Source organism: Tachypleus tridentatus, chromosome 13 (genome assembly GCF_004210375.1).
Source record: "Tachypleus tridentatus isolate NWPU-2018 chromosome 13, ASM421037v1, whole genome shotgun sequence".
Classification (NCBI taxonomy): domain Eukaryota; kingdom Metazoa; phylum Arthropoda; class Merostomata; order Xiphosura; family Limulidae; genus Tachypleus; species Tachypleus tridentatus.
In genome coordinates, this window is record NC_134837.1 from 43,269,743 (window position 1) to 43,285,151 (window position 15,409).

Here is a 15,409-nt window from a genome sequence, read left to right on the forward strand (position 1 = left end):
AACAACAACAACAACAAAAAACAACAAACATTCAAGAGTTACATTAGTTAAACGTAGATTTGTACAATGAAAAGGAAGAGTAACACTCATAGTTCAATTATTCTCGTTAAATAAAAATATGGAAGATGTCACGCCCATGATTGATGTATACTTTAAAACTTAGATGCGGCGTTCTATTTTCCCTTTAATTTATTTCACAACAAGAAAATATAGCTGACTGATTAATGTAGGCTTTCGTTGATAACAATATATTAAAACAACAACAGCTAGAAACTAGCAAAACAACTCGCTCACTTGCTTGTTTGGAACATTTGTGCAAATTCACATAAAGGCCTTCTACACTAGCCATCCATAATTTGGTTTGTTTGTTTTTAAATTTCGCGCAAAGCTACACGAAAACTATCTCTGCTAGTCGTCCCTAATTTAACAATGTAAGACTAGAGGGAAGGCAGCTAGTCATCACCACCCACTGCCAACTCTTGGGTTACTCTTTTACCAACGAATAGGGACATTGGACGAAACATTATAATGCCCCCACGGCTGAAAGGACGAGCATTTTGGTGTGAAGGGGATTCCATCCTGTAATCCTAAGATTACGACTCGAATGCTCTACTTATATGGCCATGCCGAATCTATGGCATATTGTACATGAAATATAAGAACTTAAATCAACTTAGTTAAAAATATGATAAAATCAAAGTTTCAGACAAACATTTTCTTATTTAGTTCATATCGATAACATATTCATAGAGGTTAACATATGCACAATAGACAACACCAGTTTTGCCGATCAGCTTTAAGTTTTCTTTTCCTCTTCAGGTCAGAAACTCGAAGGGTAATGATCCATCTAGTATATGTTTTTGGTGCACAGTTCATTTCAATTATGTTTTGTATAAAATTCTCACATATACAATTTTTCTAGTCGTTTCTAGGTCAACTGTTGCCACCTAGCCACCTCGTGTAAAGGAAAGCATTTTTACTTCTGCAATAATTGAACTCACACTAGCTTAAATACCGAATCCCTGACAGCAAAAGTTATGTCACCACGCACTATTTTTTTGTAATGTATTTCACTTACTCTGACTCCCCATACTCTCAAGATAAACGATATTATTCCATCAGGTGTAATACTAATTCTAGTCAGAAACTTGACAGTATAATGTTAGTTATAGGTAGACTATATTTCAAAACTGGTCTTCAAATTAAATGGCCTGTCAACAAACACCTCAAAACAGTCTATTGTCATAGCACATTTACTTCCAAAATATTTTCTGAATTGCATATGCTTGGTTTTACGGAGTTCTTCACTTGAAGGCCATGCAACAGGAGGCTTCATTCGTACGTACGTCATATCAAATATAACCTTAGATACTGTTGCAACAGAAACCTGGAATTCATATGACAACTGGCACTAACATTTAATTTTAATTTCATAAGTGTAAGTATTAACATATGAAACTTGCTTATAGATTTTTGCCGGCAAAAATGGTTCTGAAAAATAAATAAAGTAAACAAGATTTGGTAAGCTGGTAAGCCAGTGTAGTAAAGAACGTATTTCATATTCATCATCAAAGTCTGTGACATCACACTTTGAGCTGTATTTTTCACTTGTGAAATCAACAGAAAATAATTTTTACAACTTATCTGTCATGGCTGTCTTTAATTCCCTGGTATATTTCTGTCTGGGTTTCAGTTCCAGTTCATATGTATTCTTCAAATGTTTCTTGTATTTGTTGCAATAACAATGACTTTCTTTTTTTTTTTTCAGTTTTCCTTTGACTACGGTAAATCGTGAAATATTTAGTAATATTAGAATTTTCGCTTTACTTTTTAATAGCTGTTAATATCTCACCAACTTATATTGATCATCATACATTGTCTAACAAAGATGCACTTTATAGCATAAATACTTCAATTGTTCATAAATTAGTTGTCCATAAAGTTATTTTTTACTACTATTTATAAAGACTCTTTCGCTACCTAGTAACCGAGATATTAGGCAGCTAACATTTCTGAAGCTTAAGTAAGAATATGAATTTAAATATAATTTGACTAGTGAACTAAATGTGGTATCCACAGCTGCGTTAATTACATTTAAGAATAACCAGTTAGGATCGACCGAATAACAGGGACTCGACATAAAAACTGTGTATCGGGACTTAGGGTGGATACTATACAGAGGTACAGCGGTATGTCTTCCGACAAAGACCGCCCCAAACCGGATTTCCAAACCTGCAGGGGGCAGAGTACAAACGAGTCCCTTGTGTAGCTTTATGCTAAGCAAATATTGTGTCTTTTTTGTTTGTGATTTACTTAAGATGATAGAAACTTATAACATCTTTTGTTTTACTTATTTTCTTTCTTGATGTAAAACTAACAAAGTTTTCCGAAAAAAATATTTAAGAAAGTATATATTTAAGTATACTGTGGTTTGTTTTGATATATATAATTTCTGAATAAAGTTATGTATGTGTTTTTTTTCTTATGGCAAAGCCACATCGAGCTATCTACTGAGCCCTTTGCAGGGAATCGAACCCCTGATTTTAGCGTTATAAATTCGTAGACTTACCGCTGTACTAGCGGGGAAAAGTTCGGTGTTCTATTTTTAATTTACCGACTTGATTTTATACCGTGTACTATAACATTTTGCTCTATAAAATAATTTTATGTTTTTGCCTGTTCCAATAATTAGAGTAAAAAATTGACCAGAAATATAGTGAAATCGCTCATTTTCTATGTAAAACTAGTTGTTACTTGAACAGTAATAAGTAGGATTAACTGTAATATTAATGATATTTTCTTTTAATTTTTTGTCACTCGAATGTTAAAAGGAGCCTTGCATCCATCAAAGTCATGGAATCACAAGCAATTTGGTGAATAAATATTTTAATACGAAGCAAATAAGTCCCACTGAATCCATCTATAATTCTAGGTTTAAGAAAGTGAAAATATTTCAGTTTTGGAGGTACAAGATGTGCTTAACAATAACTTTCAGCAGTTCTTTTGATGTAATTTGGTTAGTTTTTTTACATTTCCGACCTTTCAGTCGTGGGGAGCTATAACGAAACGGTCAATCCCACCATTCATTGATAAAAGAGAAGCCCAAGAGTTGGCGGTGGGTGGCGATGACTAGCTGCCTTCCTTCTAGCCTTATACTGCTAAATTATGGATGGCTAGCGCAGATAACCCTCGTGTAGTTTTGCGCGAAATTCAAACAAACGAAACAGTTGAATAGCTTGTTAACTTTTTTTTTTTTAGTTGATGAATGAGATTTTGTTGCTGAGAAATGAACGTATCTTGGTTATAAAACACTATAACTTTTCATTTTTACAAATAGTTTATAATTCATTTTAAATATCGTGCGTATATACGATGAAGATAAATTTTTTGGTGCCAACATATGTTTCCGGTTAACTGATAGCAACAGAATTTTATTTCATACGAATCGTACTTAAACTCCAAGTTTGGGGAGCCCGTCGTTCCAGAGCTCGTCTCGTCACGCAGTAAACATCCCGCAACGTTAGCTCTCTTTATTTTGTGTCACTCTCTCTGTGTCTTGTAAGTTGGGAAACAGAAGTCCATTTTCTCGGGCAAACAAAAGTCGTAGCAATACAGCGTGCTTTCTTAGACACTAAAATCAGAAAATGGTTGTGGACCCAGTATTTGAGGGAGTAGGTCGGGAACCTGGTATTCTGATCTGGAGAGTAGAGGTAACTAAGATGTAAATATTGAGATATTCATTTATCAGTTTGTATAAGATTAAATATAAGAGAACTTTATTTGAAAGAATATATCTTGTAATTCGGTGAATGACGTTAAAGCATAATTTGACATCTAAAGTTTCCACAAATTACGTACATTTTACAGTTAAAGGTAGCATAATACATTTTTATAATTTTAATGGGATCTTGCTTTGTTTTTGGGTTTCAAGAAAAAACAATAGTGAAACAAGGGGTTTAAAATAATTAACGTCGTTCATTATGGCAAATAAATAGCATTAAGAGTACAAATTAGGAAGAGGATTGACAGAAAATAACTTAATGTGAATCATATCAGACTGTGAATTCGAGGCTACACAGCACGCGTCTCGTTGCCTCTAAAACATACTTCGCCTCGGTTCTGTGGGTGCACAGTTCACTAAATCAATTATAATAGCCCAAGTGTTAATTGTGTGTTCTCTTGACTAGTTGCCACCTCTCTTGTCTTGTTGACTAGCTCCTTCCCTCTAGTCTACAAGTTTAGGGAAGGATATCATTTATAGCTCTGCTGCAACTTTGTGGCAATTTGCGAAATCAATAAGCAAATTTAGTGAGAGCCATACAGACCCGAGTAGAGATTCACCGTGTAATATATTTAACCTCTAATGACAAACTACAGGGGAGAGTGTTATACAGATAACTTCGTATTTTCTACTTCAAGAAAGTCGGATAGTGACCAACTACTGTGGCTCGGCATGGCCAGGTGGTTAAGATGTTTGACTCGTAATCTGAGGGTCGCGGGTTCGAATCCCCGTCACACCAAACATGCTTGCCCTTTCAGCCATGGGGGCGTTATAATGTTATGACCAATCCCACTATTCGTTGGTGAAAGAATAGTCCAAGAGTTGGCGGTGGGTGGTGATGACTAGCTGCCTTCCCTCTAGTGTTACACTGCTAAATTAGGGACGGCTAGCGCAGACAGCCCTTGCGTAGGTTTACGCAAAATTAAAAAATAGACAAACAAGCCAACTACTGGCAATGTGCATGGGACATAAATGGATAAACACACAGACAAAATGTCTTCCTTTTTCAAAGGCCTAAGAAAAGTCCTTACTGTATCAATAAAGTTTGCTGTCTAATTTCAACAAATACAAATACATGTGAAGAAGTATCGTTGAATTTTCTATAAGTTAATTATTTTTTGTTTAAAAATATTGCATAATAACATACACCATTCATAACAAACGATTACGTTTTCAGGGTTGTTGCAGTATACATTTACCGTGGAAAAGTAACGAAAAAAATGTGGACAGTTAGAAGCTTTAGTTACGTATAATTAAAAGCAACGCCGGGACAGAAAGGCGCCGGGTTAGCAGATGTTAGGCGCTCGATTACAAAGTAGAAAAGTAGTTAGCATGTATAGTTGTACTTCCAAAATAAAGCAAAAATGGTATTAGTGTTAACTGATGGTAAAAACAACAAAGAATAAAACTATTGCCTGGAATATAATTTGTTAAATTAATGATGATTATCATGTAATGGTTGAGATGAGTTTTTGAAAGACAAAAAAATGAAGTACATATTTACAGTAAAGTTATTGTTTTACTTTTAGTAAACTAAAAAAAAATGGCAGTCATTTTTTAAGGGTTCAGAATTATCTGCATAAAACGGAGAAGACAGAGAGAAGGGAAACGTGTTTGTATGTAAGAATCGCTTATCTTTATTTCCTTATAATCGTGTAAACTGTAGTATGAGGAACTTCTGTTTTTGATCAGTATGTTTATCTATCGCAACAGTTAACATATATATATATATATATATATCTCAATGGCTATAGAGTCCAGGTGGTTAGGGTGCGTATATCGTAATCTGAGTACTGCGGGTTTGAATCCCCATTACACCAAACATGCTCAATTCCACTGTTCGTTGGCAAAAGAGTTGGCGGTGGTTGGTGATGACTAACTGCCTTTCCTCTAGTCTTACACTGCTAAATTAATTAGGGACATCTCGCACAGATAGCACCCGGGTAGCTTTGCGCGAAATTCAAAACCAACATTGGCTACTGACTATTGAGCAAATAATTTTCTGTTTGATATTTGCCATCAAATTGTCGATGGGAATGGTTCAGTTTTACGTATATGCACACGAGCTTAAAAAATAATACAAACTGGATAATTTTTCAGTACTAATCACAAGCAACAAGAACTTTCTCTGCGCAGTCGCTGGTCCTATTTAATCACAACGACATGGGCAGTTCGATATGTTAACATACAGTGATTAACTTTATCAGACGTAGACAGCCTAGTTGCTTTACGCAAATAAACACCAAACAATGAATCAAAGCTTTATTAGATGAGCATAAGGTATGCTGATTGTCACGGGTAATACGCTTGGTAGCTAGAAAAAAGTTTTGTGAACAATTTCTTTTTTTTTTTTAATTTTGCGCATAGCTACACGAGGGCTATCTACACTATCCGTGCCTAATTTAGAAGTGTAAGACTAGAGGGAAGGAAGCTAGTCATAATCACCCTCCGTCAACTCTTGGGCTACTCTTTTACCAACGAATAGTGGAATTGACCATCGAATTACCACCCCCCACCCCCCGGCTGAAAGGGCGAGCATATTTGGTGTGACAGGGATTGGAACCTGCGAACCCCAGATTACGACTGGGTGCCTTAACCACTTATGCCGAGCCTGTTCTGTGAACAGACAATGATTAATAAATTTTTATTGATGAACGAGGGTTATGCAAATCCCTATGTTTCACCTCTTCAGAAATTCACCAAAAACTGGTAGCTGATTCTTTGGTGCTGAAAATATGCAGTTTTATATTTATACGTCCTCATAACAAAAGTTGCTTTGTTGAAATTACGATGGCGTTAATTTGTAACAATTATAGTTTTAAATAAAATAAATCAATAAAAACTAGTTGATGTTTGAAACGAAACATTCTGTCGACCATGCAGCGCTTGGGCCTTAGGCTTATTTTGGGAGTGTATTTATAGACACGGTGACAGTCTACTACATGTCCCTTATTTATAGTAAATAGAGAGAGCTTGCACGTTAGACTCACATCAGATGCACGATTTTTGAAACGTGAAAACACTATGTACGACATGAATATCTGAAATTGTAAGAAAATGGATAGACATTTTTTATATTTTTATTTATAAAGATTGGAATGCATTGTTTTACCTATTTGATACCCTTGCTGTTTGCAGTATATTTGGCCGTGATCTCTACATTATCTTTAAAGATTAAGCTAACTTAAGACATTTAATTAGCTGTTAGTCTTAAGTCCACAAAATTGGCTAACAACGGAAAATAATCTTTATAACAAAAATACAATAAGAAACAAGTCAAGTGTAAGTGGTAGGTACGTTAAACATTTTGATCAACACTGTACATTAAAGTAACGAAAAATAAAGAATAGAGTTTGTGTGTGTGTGTTTTTATCAAAGCCACATCAGGCTATCTGCTGGGTCCACCGAGTGGAATCAAGCCCATAATTTAGGGTTGTAAGTTCGAAGACTTGCCGCTGTCCTAGCGGGGGACAAAGAATAGAGTATATATATATATCTTAATTACGAAACACATAGACTTGAGACTTGTTTTTTTTTTTTCTTTTTCATGTAAAGCAGTGAATATCACTAGAAAGGTGTCAGTAATTTAATTCGAAAAGTGTTAATATATCAAAAACACATACACCAGAATGGAAAGCCAATAAAGTAATGTTAGCTTGTATTATAGTTTGGAAAAGCTGTTTTAAAGATTTTTTTTTTAGCAAATGTTTGGTTATATATAGCTAAACTGGATGTAAACTATATCACAGAAGGTTTCCACTGGTTCCAACTAGTCCTTGAAAGGCATATTTTTTAAAAATAATAACAACCTTGAAACAAGTGCTTACTAAGGCTACACTTTTTATTGAGTTCGGTTTACAGCATGTGAGCTATATAAAGTAAAGATACAAGTGTGGGGATATTAGCACATATATAGGCCTTTATTTCGTTTTGATAGTTCTGTTAGAAAATAGCAGTTTACGTATAATTATCTCACAGACTCAAATTTTAATTGCGCTATGACAATAGGAGACAGGAAGACGTGATGTACACGCTGCAGTGTGAGAGAAAATAACTCAGACGAAATTGGTCTTGGGCCAAAGGTCTATGGATGGAAATCTCTACATTTTAAAATGACGTAATTCAAGTTTAAGGTTACTCTCAGTTATTTTGAGTACATCTTCTAACAACTCATCCACTGTTACATTTATAAAATAACGAAACTCCTCCATTCGTAAGACATGAAAAAAGAAAATTATCGCTTCTAAGGTAGATATACACTGTATTCCCTTTTGTTATTATTGGTATTTATCGTCAACGAGAAATACCAACTGCGCTTGTTTTGACAAAATATGTAGGTACACAGGTGCATTGTTTAGTCTAAGAGTATTATATCAACCTAAGCTCCTTTGAAGCGTGATATTAATCTTTGATTTTCTACTATTGTGATGTTGATGTTAATAAGAAATAATGGGGTTACTATAGCTGTAAAATTAGGTTGTAAGTTAAACTCTAGTAGGACCCGGTATGGCCAGGTGGTTAAGGTACTCGAGTCGTAACCTGAGGGTCGCGGGTTCGAATCCCCCTCACACCAAGCATGCTCGCCCCTTCGGCCGTGGGGGCGCTAAAATGTGACGGTAAATCCAATTATTCATTGCTAAAAGAGTAGTCCAACATTTGGCAGTAGGTGATGATGACTATCTGCCTTTATTACAGTCTTACACTGCTAAAGTAGGAATGGCTAGTGCAGATAGTCCTCCTGTAGCTTTGCGTGAAATTAAAAAGCAAACAAACAAACTCTAGTAAATTAAAATCACTGAATTGAAACACATACAACTAACTATCTACTTATTGTTTTCTATAATTTAAGGTTAATAGTCGATATTGAGAAGAAACAGGGATACACGTATGTTTTTTAAGCACAAGTAAATGAATCTTAATTTTTCAATGGCTCCATTTTAAAATTCAATGTGACGTACAATGTGTGAATTATGTTATAAAACAAATGTGATGAACTTAAGCCCTGTAAATATTGTTAAGAAACCTTTTTTTTTAATTGACGTTACAAAGAATAAAACTTCAATAAATTCAACCTAATTTAGATGTGTGTATTGTTTTATGATATATCAACTTTATAAAAACCTTAGAACCATATTAATGGTACTAATTTTTTTTTGTAATAACGAAACTTTTTAAAATCTGAAGCTCAATAGATCAATTAATTTTAGTTTATCCAAAATTTATCTATTCAGTATCAAGTGATTTTGTAACTCATGTAGTAAGTATTGGAGTATTGGTGGGTATGTTTAGCAACTTTTCATTTGGAGGATATGGCGTTTATTCATTTCATCTTTAGACCTTATTGCCCACCTTAACATTATTTGACCTAGAACCACATTACTAAAAAGGAAAATTTACCATTCAATTTTTTTTTTTACAAATATAGAATAGATGGTAAGCGTTATAACATCTAAGTAATATAAACAGAATCCAAAAAGTACAGAGTCTCTGGCACTTATGAAGTTACTTTTGATTAATTACGAAGAAATATGGAGAAGTGAAAGTATATGATGTGATAATGCATATGAAGATTTACTAGTTTAAATGTAGGTGAGAAATTTAATAAGGGTGTTATTATATTCTGTCAAAAGATAAATAATTTGGCTCATAAAAACTAAAATCAAAAATCAGATTTTAAAATAAAACCATAAAAAGATGATTGGATGTTCTTTTGCAGATTAAACTCTTACATATTAAGTTAAAGAGCCATAAAATTTTCAAATAATTAATGTTATAATTTTTTCAGTACCTATATTTGAATGTTTATTTTATCCGTTGATTGTTTATATATTTCATTTTTATAGTTGTAAGTGTTGGTAGTTAATTCTCTGTCCCCCACTAGTACAGTGGTAAGTCTATGGATTTACACCACTAAAATCAGGAGTTCAATTCCCTCAGTGGACTTAGCAGAGAACGCGCTGCGGCTTTGCTATAGGAAAACACACACATTTAATTTTGTTGTATCAAAATTATTTTATTTCCCAGATATGTGTGTGTATATATATATATATATACATATGTATGAAAATCGTGAAATCATTGATATTTTTATTTTCATATATATAAATATTTTCTGCACAAACATTTTCTGTATTAAACATTAGCGAACTCTTAATCTTCTTTTATATAGTTTGTCAACAATTAATTCTCAAGATATTTTACTGTGGGTCTTCTCTTTGAGATTATTATTTACTAAGCGACAACACCATTTGGCATGCTTAAAACTGCAGCTCCCCAGGAGAGAGGGAAGTCTTCATTCCCAAGTAAAAACTCTAACACTGTTACGCATGTGCAAAGCCCCCCAGTGGCTAAGCGGTATGTCTGAGGACTTACAACGCTAAAAACCGGGTTTTGATACCCGTGGTGGGCAGAGCACAGACAGCCCTTTATGTAGATTTGTGCGTAATTCAAAAACAACAACGCATATGCAATATCAATTTTAGACGTCAACTAGTAGACGGCAGTCAGAGATACTATACTATAAAATGTTCTGTAAATACGAATAAGTGAATTTATTTCAAGTATATATCATTGACGTTTTCAAACCAAAATAAAAAAAGGAAAATAATTGTTACTGTTAAGTTATATATACTTTTTTAGTGCTTAGGTTCTGAGAAAAAGTTACAGGGTCTCTGCTGAAAGTTGTGACCAGGAGTTTGAATTCTGGACGATGATAATTTAAACATTATTGAAACTAATATTTGGAACCGGGATGAAGCCTAACACTTTTTATGTGTAATACGTTATGCATACATGTACATTTAACACGACAGCATCTATTATCAGTCTTATAATTGTTACATTATTATTTTTGGTTATAGCAATTTCAGATTGTCCCAGTTGATCTCAAGGAATATGGAAATTTCTACTCTGGAGATTCGTATATTTTGTTACATGTGAGTATCTATCTCTCTAATTTGTAGCTTAAATTCTACAATTTACAAATACATCAGTCTATGACAGTGTGTATTGACTGTTAGTCCGAGGATTTATGGTTTGCGACACTTTGGACCCTACTTTTGCTATAAGAGTGACAGTCAATCCTATTATTCTGTCAGAGGAGAGTAGTTTATGAGTTAGTAAAGGATGCTGTTGAACAATTGGTTTCTCTCTTGTTTATCAATTAAAATTTAAAGACAGCTATGCATAGAAAATTTTGAACCAAATCCTAATACTGTTATATCAAAGAATAAAATAGACGAAGTTACTATATATTAGGGATTACAAGCTCGCGTACTTAAAACAAACAAACAAACAGATCTTGTTTTTGATAATCCAGGAGAATTTCCAGCATCATTTCTAAATTGTTACCACATACAAAAGGCTTTAGAGTACAAACATGATAATTCAGTGGGCCAGTGTTTTTTATTTTTTAAATGTTATGATAATGTGATTACATGAATATTTGATCTTTATTCATGTGTACAGTGTATATTATTATTGTATGAAGAATGTGTTAATAACTTTGATTTTTTTAAAAATATTTGTAGGCAGAAGGATTTGACAATATCATTATTTTGATAATAAATATGTGAGATAACTTTCGTCCAAAAACAAACAACAGCATAAAATAGTTGACTCATACGTGCAGCAAGTTGGTTTGTAATAAATAGTATTAGCTTTTGTTTTAAACTCATAATGGGAGCATACTTTCTAAATATTATCACGATCGGGCGTGGACTAGTAGGTGGGATGTCAGGATGCGAATCGAAGGAGCCAGGTTTGAGACGCGATGCAACTAAACACGTTTTACGTTTTCAACTATGGAATCGTTATAAAATTAATGGTCTGTTACATTATTTGGTTTAAATATACAAACAAAGCTCTTGTGATGGTAGATGCGGCTGGTTGGCTGTCTTTCCTCTGATCAATAGTTTAAAATTAAAGGCTGCTATACCGTAATTCTGGGATTTCTGAACCAGCCATTCAATTTACGTTTAGATGGAAAATTGAGATTGCAAATATTATTCTAATTATTATTATTATTTTGCTTTTCTGTTTCATTATTGCCCCTCAAATTTTTTTACGAATGTTATACAATGCTAAAATATTATACAAATAATGATGTTGCATTGAGACACAGATTTCGAGCAAATTACATCGATGCATTCACATCCATAAAGAGAGGTTTAAAATGTGTAACCACATTTAAATCATTACCTACTTAAACGTGGGAAAATTTAAGTAAGCTAAGGCTTTCTTTACTTGCTATCCAACACCATAATGTTTTTATTTCTTGTAGTATCTTAATCGTATTAAGGTTAGAGAAGTCGCATACCCCGAATCCACAGTTGGTATCTTAAAAAATGAGAATAGAAAACTATAACCAATATCCTACTGAAACGTCGAAAAGTCGTGGGTCTATGGGTCCGAGCCACGAATCTTTTAAGCACCTAGCGAAGCCTCTGGTTAAAGTAATAACATCATTAATTATTTTATAAGAGGGTTTAAACTACTAGCTTATTATTATTTTCAACACGTGCTATTGGGTAATACTAATCATTCATTTCATTATGTTTCATACCACTAATACCATACAGGAACGACATCAACGACACATTAATAAACAACTTCTGACATTAATGGGGTGACACATAACTCAATGAAAACAGTTTAATTTCGTCTTTTTAAAGCTAAAATCATACAGATGACTTTGTATGTGTTTTCAAGTGCAATTACATATACACACATATATATATGTATATATTTACTATTATAAATTATTTTGTATTACTTCCAGACCAAACGTCTTCGAAGTGGAAACCTAGAGTGGAATATTCATTTCTGGTTAGGTAAAAATACGTCACAGGTAAGTATTTTGATTTGTTTTAATTTAATAAAGTCACATATAATTATCAACAGTGAATTGATATTAAACCTGTGTTATTGGGACATATGTGTTATTTGCATTTTTTCTTTTAATCAGAGGGTGGTCTGATAAAATATCACAACTACCTGTTGGTTTAGTAAGGTGCTTTTAGAAGATAATGGTTTACCTGTAATTTAATAAAGACGTATCTGTAGTCTTACATTTCTACATTTCCAGTTTCAAGTCTTAATTGATAATTCTTTCCAAATGCATTTATTACCATTCTCGGATTAGATAAAATAGCTTCTTGAAGAGAGAACAGACATCAGCATCATAACAAAACCAGAAAGAGAAAGAGCAAAACACATTTTTGATTCTTAGTTTTCAATTTCGTGATTTTCAAACTTATTGTTTTTCATATAACTTGTTTTCCTTCCCTTTCATTTCATTCCCTCAGTGGTACAGTGGTATGCTTGCTAGAAACCGGTTTCAATACCCCTGGTGCGCATAGCATAGATAGTTCTTTGTGTAGCTTTGTGCTTAATAACAAACAAACAAAAACGTTCATTTCATGTCGTGATTAGCACAAATGTATAACTTCTGAGATTCTGAAATATCTTATTTAAACTTCATCTGTATATATAAGGAATTATTTTATCTCACGCTTCCTGTTTTTGTCAGAAGAAAGCTTGGTAACTTGGAATCAGAGTACTTTGCTTTCTATAAGCTTGTTGCTAACTTTGGATATTTTCTCAATATGTTTTTTTAGATCAAGGAATTAAATTGAGTAATGTGAAGCAATTTTAATAATAAATTTATATGATACTTTATAAACTGCAAAAATCTTCAAGGTTTTAGCTGGTTACAAATGTAATGGGATCCTTTCAGAGAGCCTGGTATGATCACCTGGTTAGGACGCTTGATTCGCTGAAGGTCCCAGATTTGAATCTTCATCCAACTAAAACATGCTTGCCCTTTCAGCTGTGAGACGTTATAATGTGACGGCTAATCCCACTATTCGTTGGTAAAAGAGTAGCCCAAGAGTTGGCGGTGGGTAGTGGTGACTGGCTGTCTTCTCTCTAATCATTCATTGCTAAATTAAAGACGGCTAAGTTAGCTCTCGTGCAACTTTGCGCGAAATTCAAACCAAACCAGACCTTCTAGAGATCGTCATAATGTTTGCATCTATTGACAGTAAACCTTTGGTGCGAACTTTAGATCCTCAATTCTCAATAAACTTTCATTAAACCTGCATTAGGAGTATTTGAAAATAAATACAAATGAGAAGTATGAAACAAGATTCTCATTACTCCGAACAATAAATAACTATGCTCGTAATTATTCATATTTTGTTTGATATTCCAAATAAATGTGACTAAACATTTCTTGTGTATGTTGTAATTATTAACGATCTAACACGTCTGAGTAATTGCCTACTGTGTTAAAAACGGTTGTATTTTAGGATGAAGCTGGAGTCGCTGCCATCAAATCCGTGGAGCTCGATGACTCTCTAGGGGGTATTCCAGTTCAGCATCGGGAGATCGAGGGTCACGAATCCAAAATGTTCCTTTCTTACTTTAAGAAAAAGGGCGTAAGGTAACATAACCGATAAACAGCATTTGAATATTTGATTCATACTAAATAAAATTAATGTATCATCTATTGATTCAGAAACGATTAACAAAAATTACCTTGAAAATTAATCAATAATATTTTTTTCAGTTGAAATAAGAAGAAAGTTAGAAAGCTAGGGAAGTACATCTCTTCCTGTATTGACCCACTCTTGCTCAAAAAGTTTATTTATGCGAAACCAACAAATTGAGATAAAATTAGATTGTTTATTTTTAAGTTTAACCATTTAACCTTTTATGAACATGAAAATTTAGAGTTTCATTTCTATGTTTTGTTATTATGCATAAACCTACTGAGTTCAGCTAGGAATCGTACACAAAAACGTAGCATTATAAGCCCTTTTTGAAGCTTATTGCTGAGACATCGGGAGTCTAGAGTTTGGAAATATTCAGCTCATTATTATGTTAACAAGAGTTTTATATTGCCTTTATATTTATACATGTATAGGTGTTTATTCCTCCCCTACCTTGTGAAAACTATATTATAGTACTTGATGTACTTGTTGTATGTTTGTTGAATTTCACACAAAACGACTCTTTAAGTCTGTTTGTACTAGCCATACTTAGCGATCAATTAGAGGGCTCAGTTACTCACCAACACCCACCATAAACATATGAGCTACTCTTTTATTAACAAAAGCTGGATTAATCATTAAGTTATAATGCTCAGACAGCTGAAAGAGCGAGTATGCTCAGTGAGGATTTGGGTCCCGCAGTCCACAGGCTGCAAGTCGAACGTCTTATTCACCAGACCACGCCAGTTCCTAATTTACTACTCCAGATGTGGTCAAGAGACTGAAATCTGCTAAAGAGTACAAAATTAAACTGTTAATAATTGTAAAGGGATGTTAGGGATGGATAATTCCAGGTTTGAAATATTTGATTCGAAACGTAGGTTGTACGCCCAGAGAGACAAAGGTGAAAGATACCTACCCCAACGTATGGCAGCTACCATGAAGTAAAGGGGAGATAGTATGATGGTTTGGAAGTGTTTTACTGCTGGAGCTGATGGAATGATGGACTAGCACAATTACCATCAGATACTGATCCGTTATGGTACATCCAGTTTTTGTGTATTACTGGTAAAGTATCTTACTACAAAGGAGATAATGACTGCATAGTCTCATTCAACCTATGCAAAAATCATTT

At 33.8% G+C, this 15,409-nt stretch overlaps 1 protein-coding gene across 1 annotated transcript in view; it reads left to right on the forward strand.

Moving 5' to 3' along the window:
* Positions 1-3,239: 3,239 nt before the first annotated feature.
* Positions 3,240-15,409, forward strand: part of LOC143237645 (gelsolin, cytoplasmic-like) — a 43,056-nt gene continuing 30,886 nt past the window's right edge. Inside the window, exons 1-4 of the mRNA XM_076477133.1 lie at positions 3,240-3,710; positions 10,642-10,716; positions 12,561-12,629; positions 14,092-14,225. Coding sequence (XP_076333248.1) covers positions 3,645-3,710; positions 10,642-10,716; positions 12,561-12,629; positions 14,092-14,225 — 344 coding nt within the window. The 5' untranslated portion in view covers positions 3,240-3,644. The remainder of the gene's footprint in view (positions 3,711-10,641; positions 10,717-12,560; positions 12,630-14,091; positions 14,226-15,409) is intronic.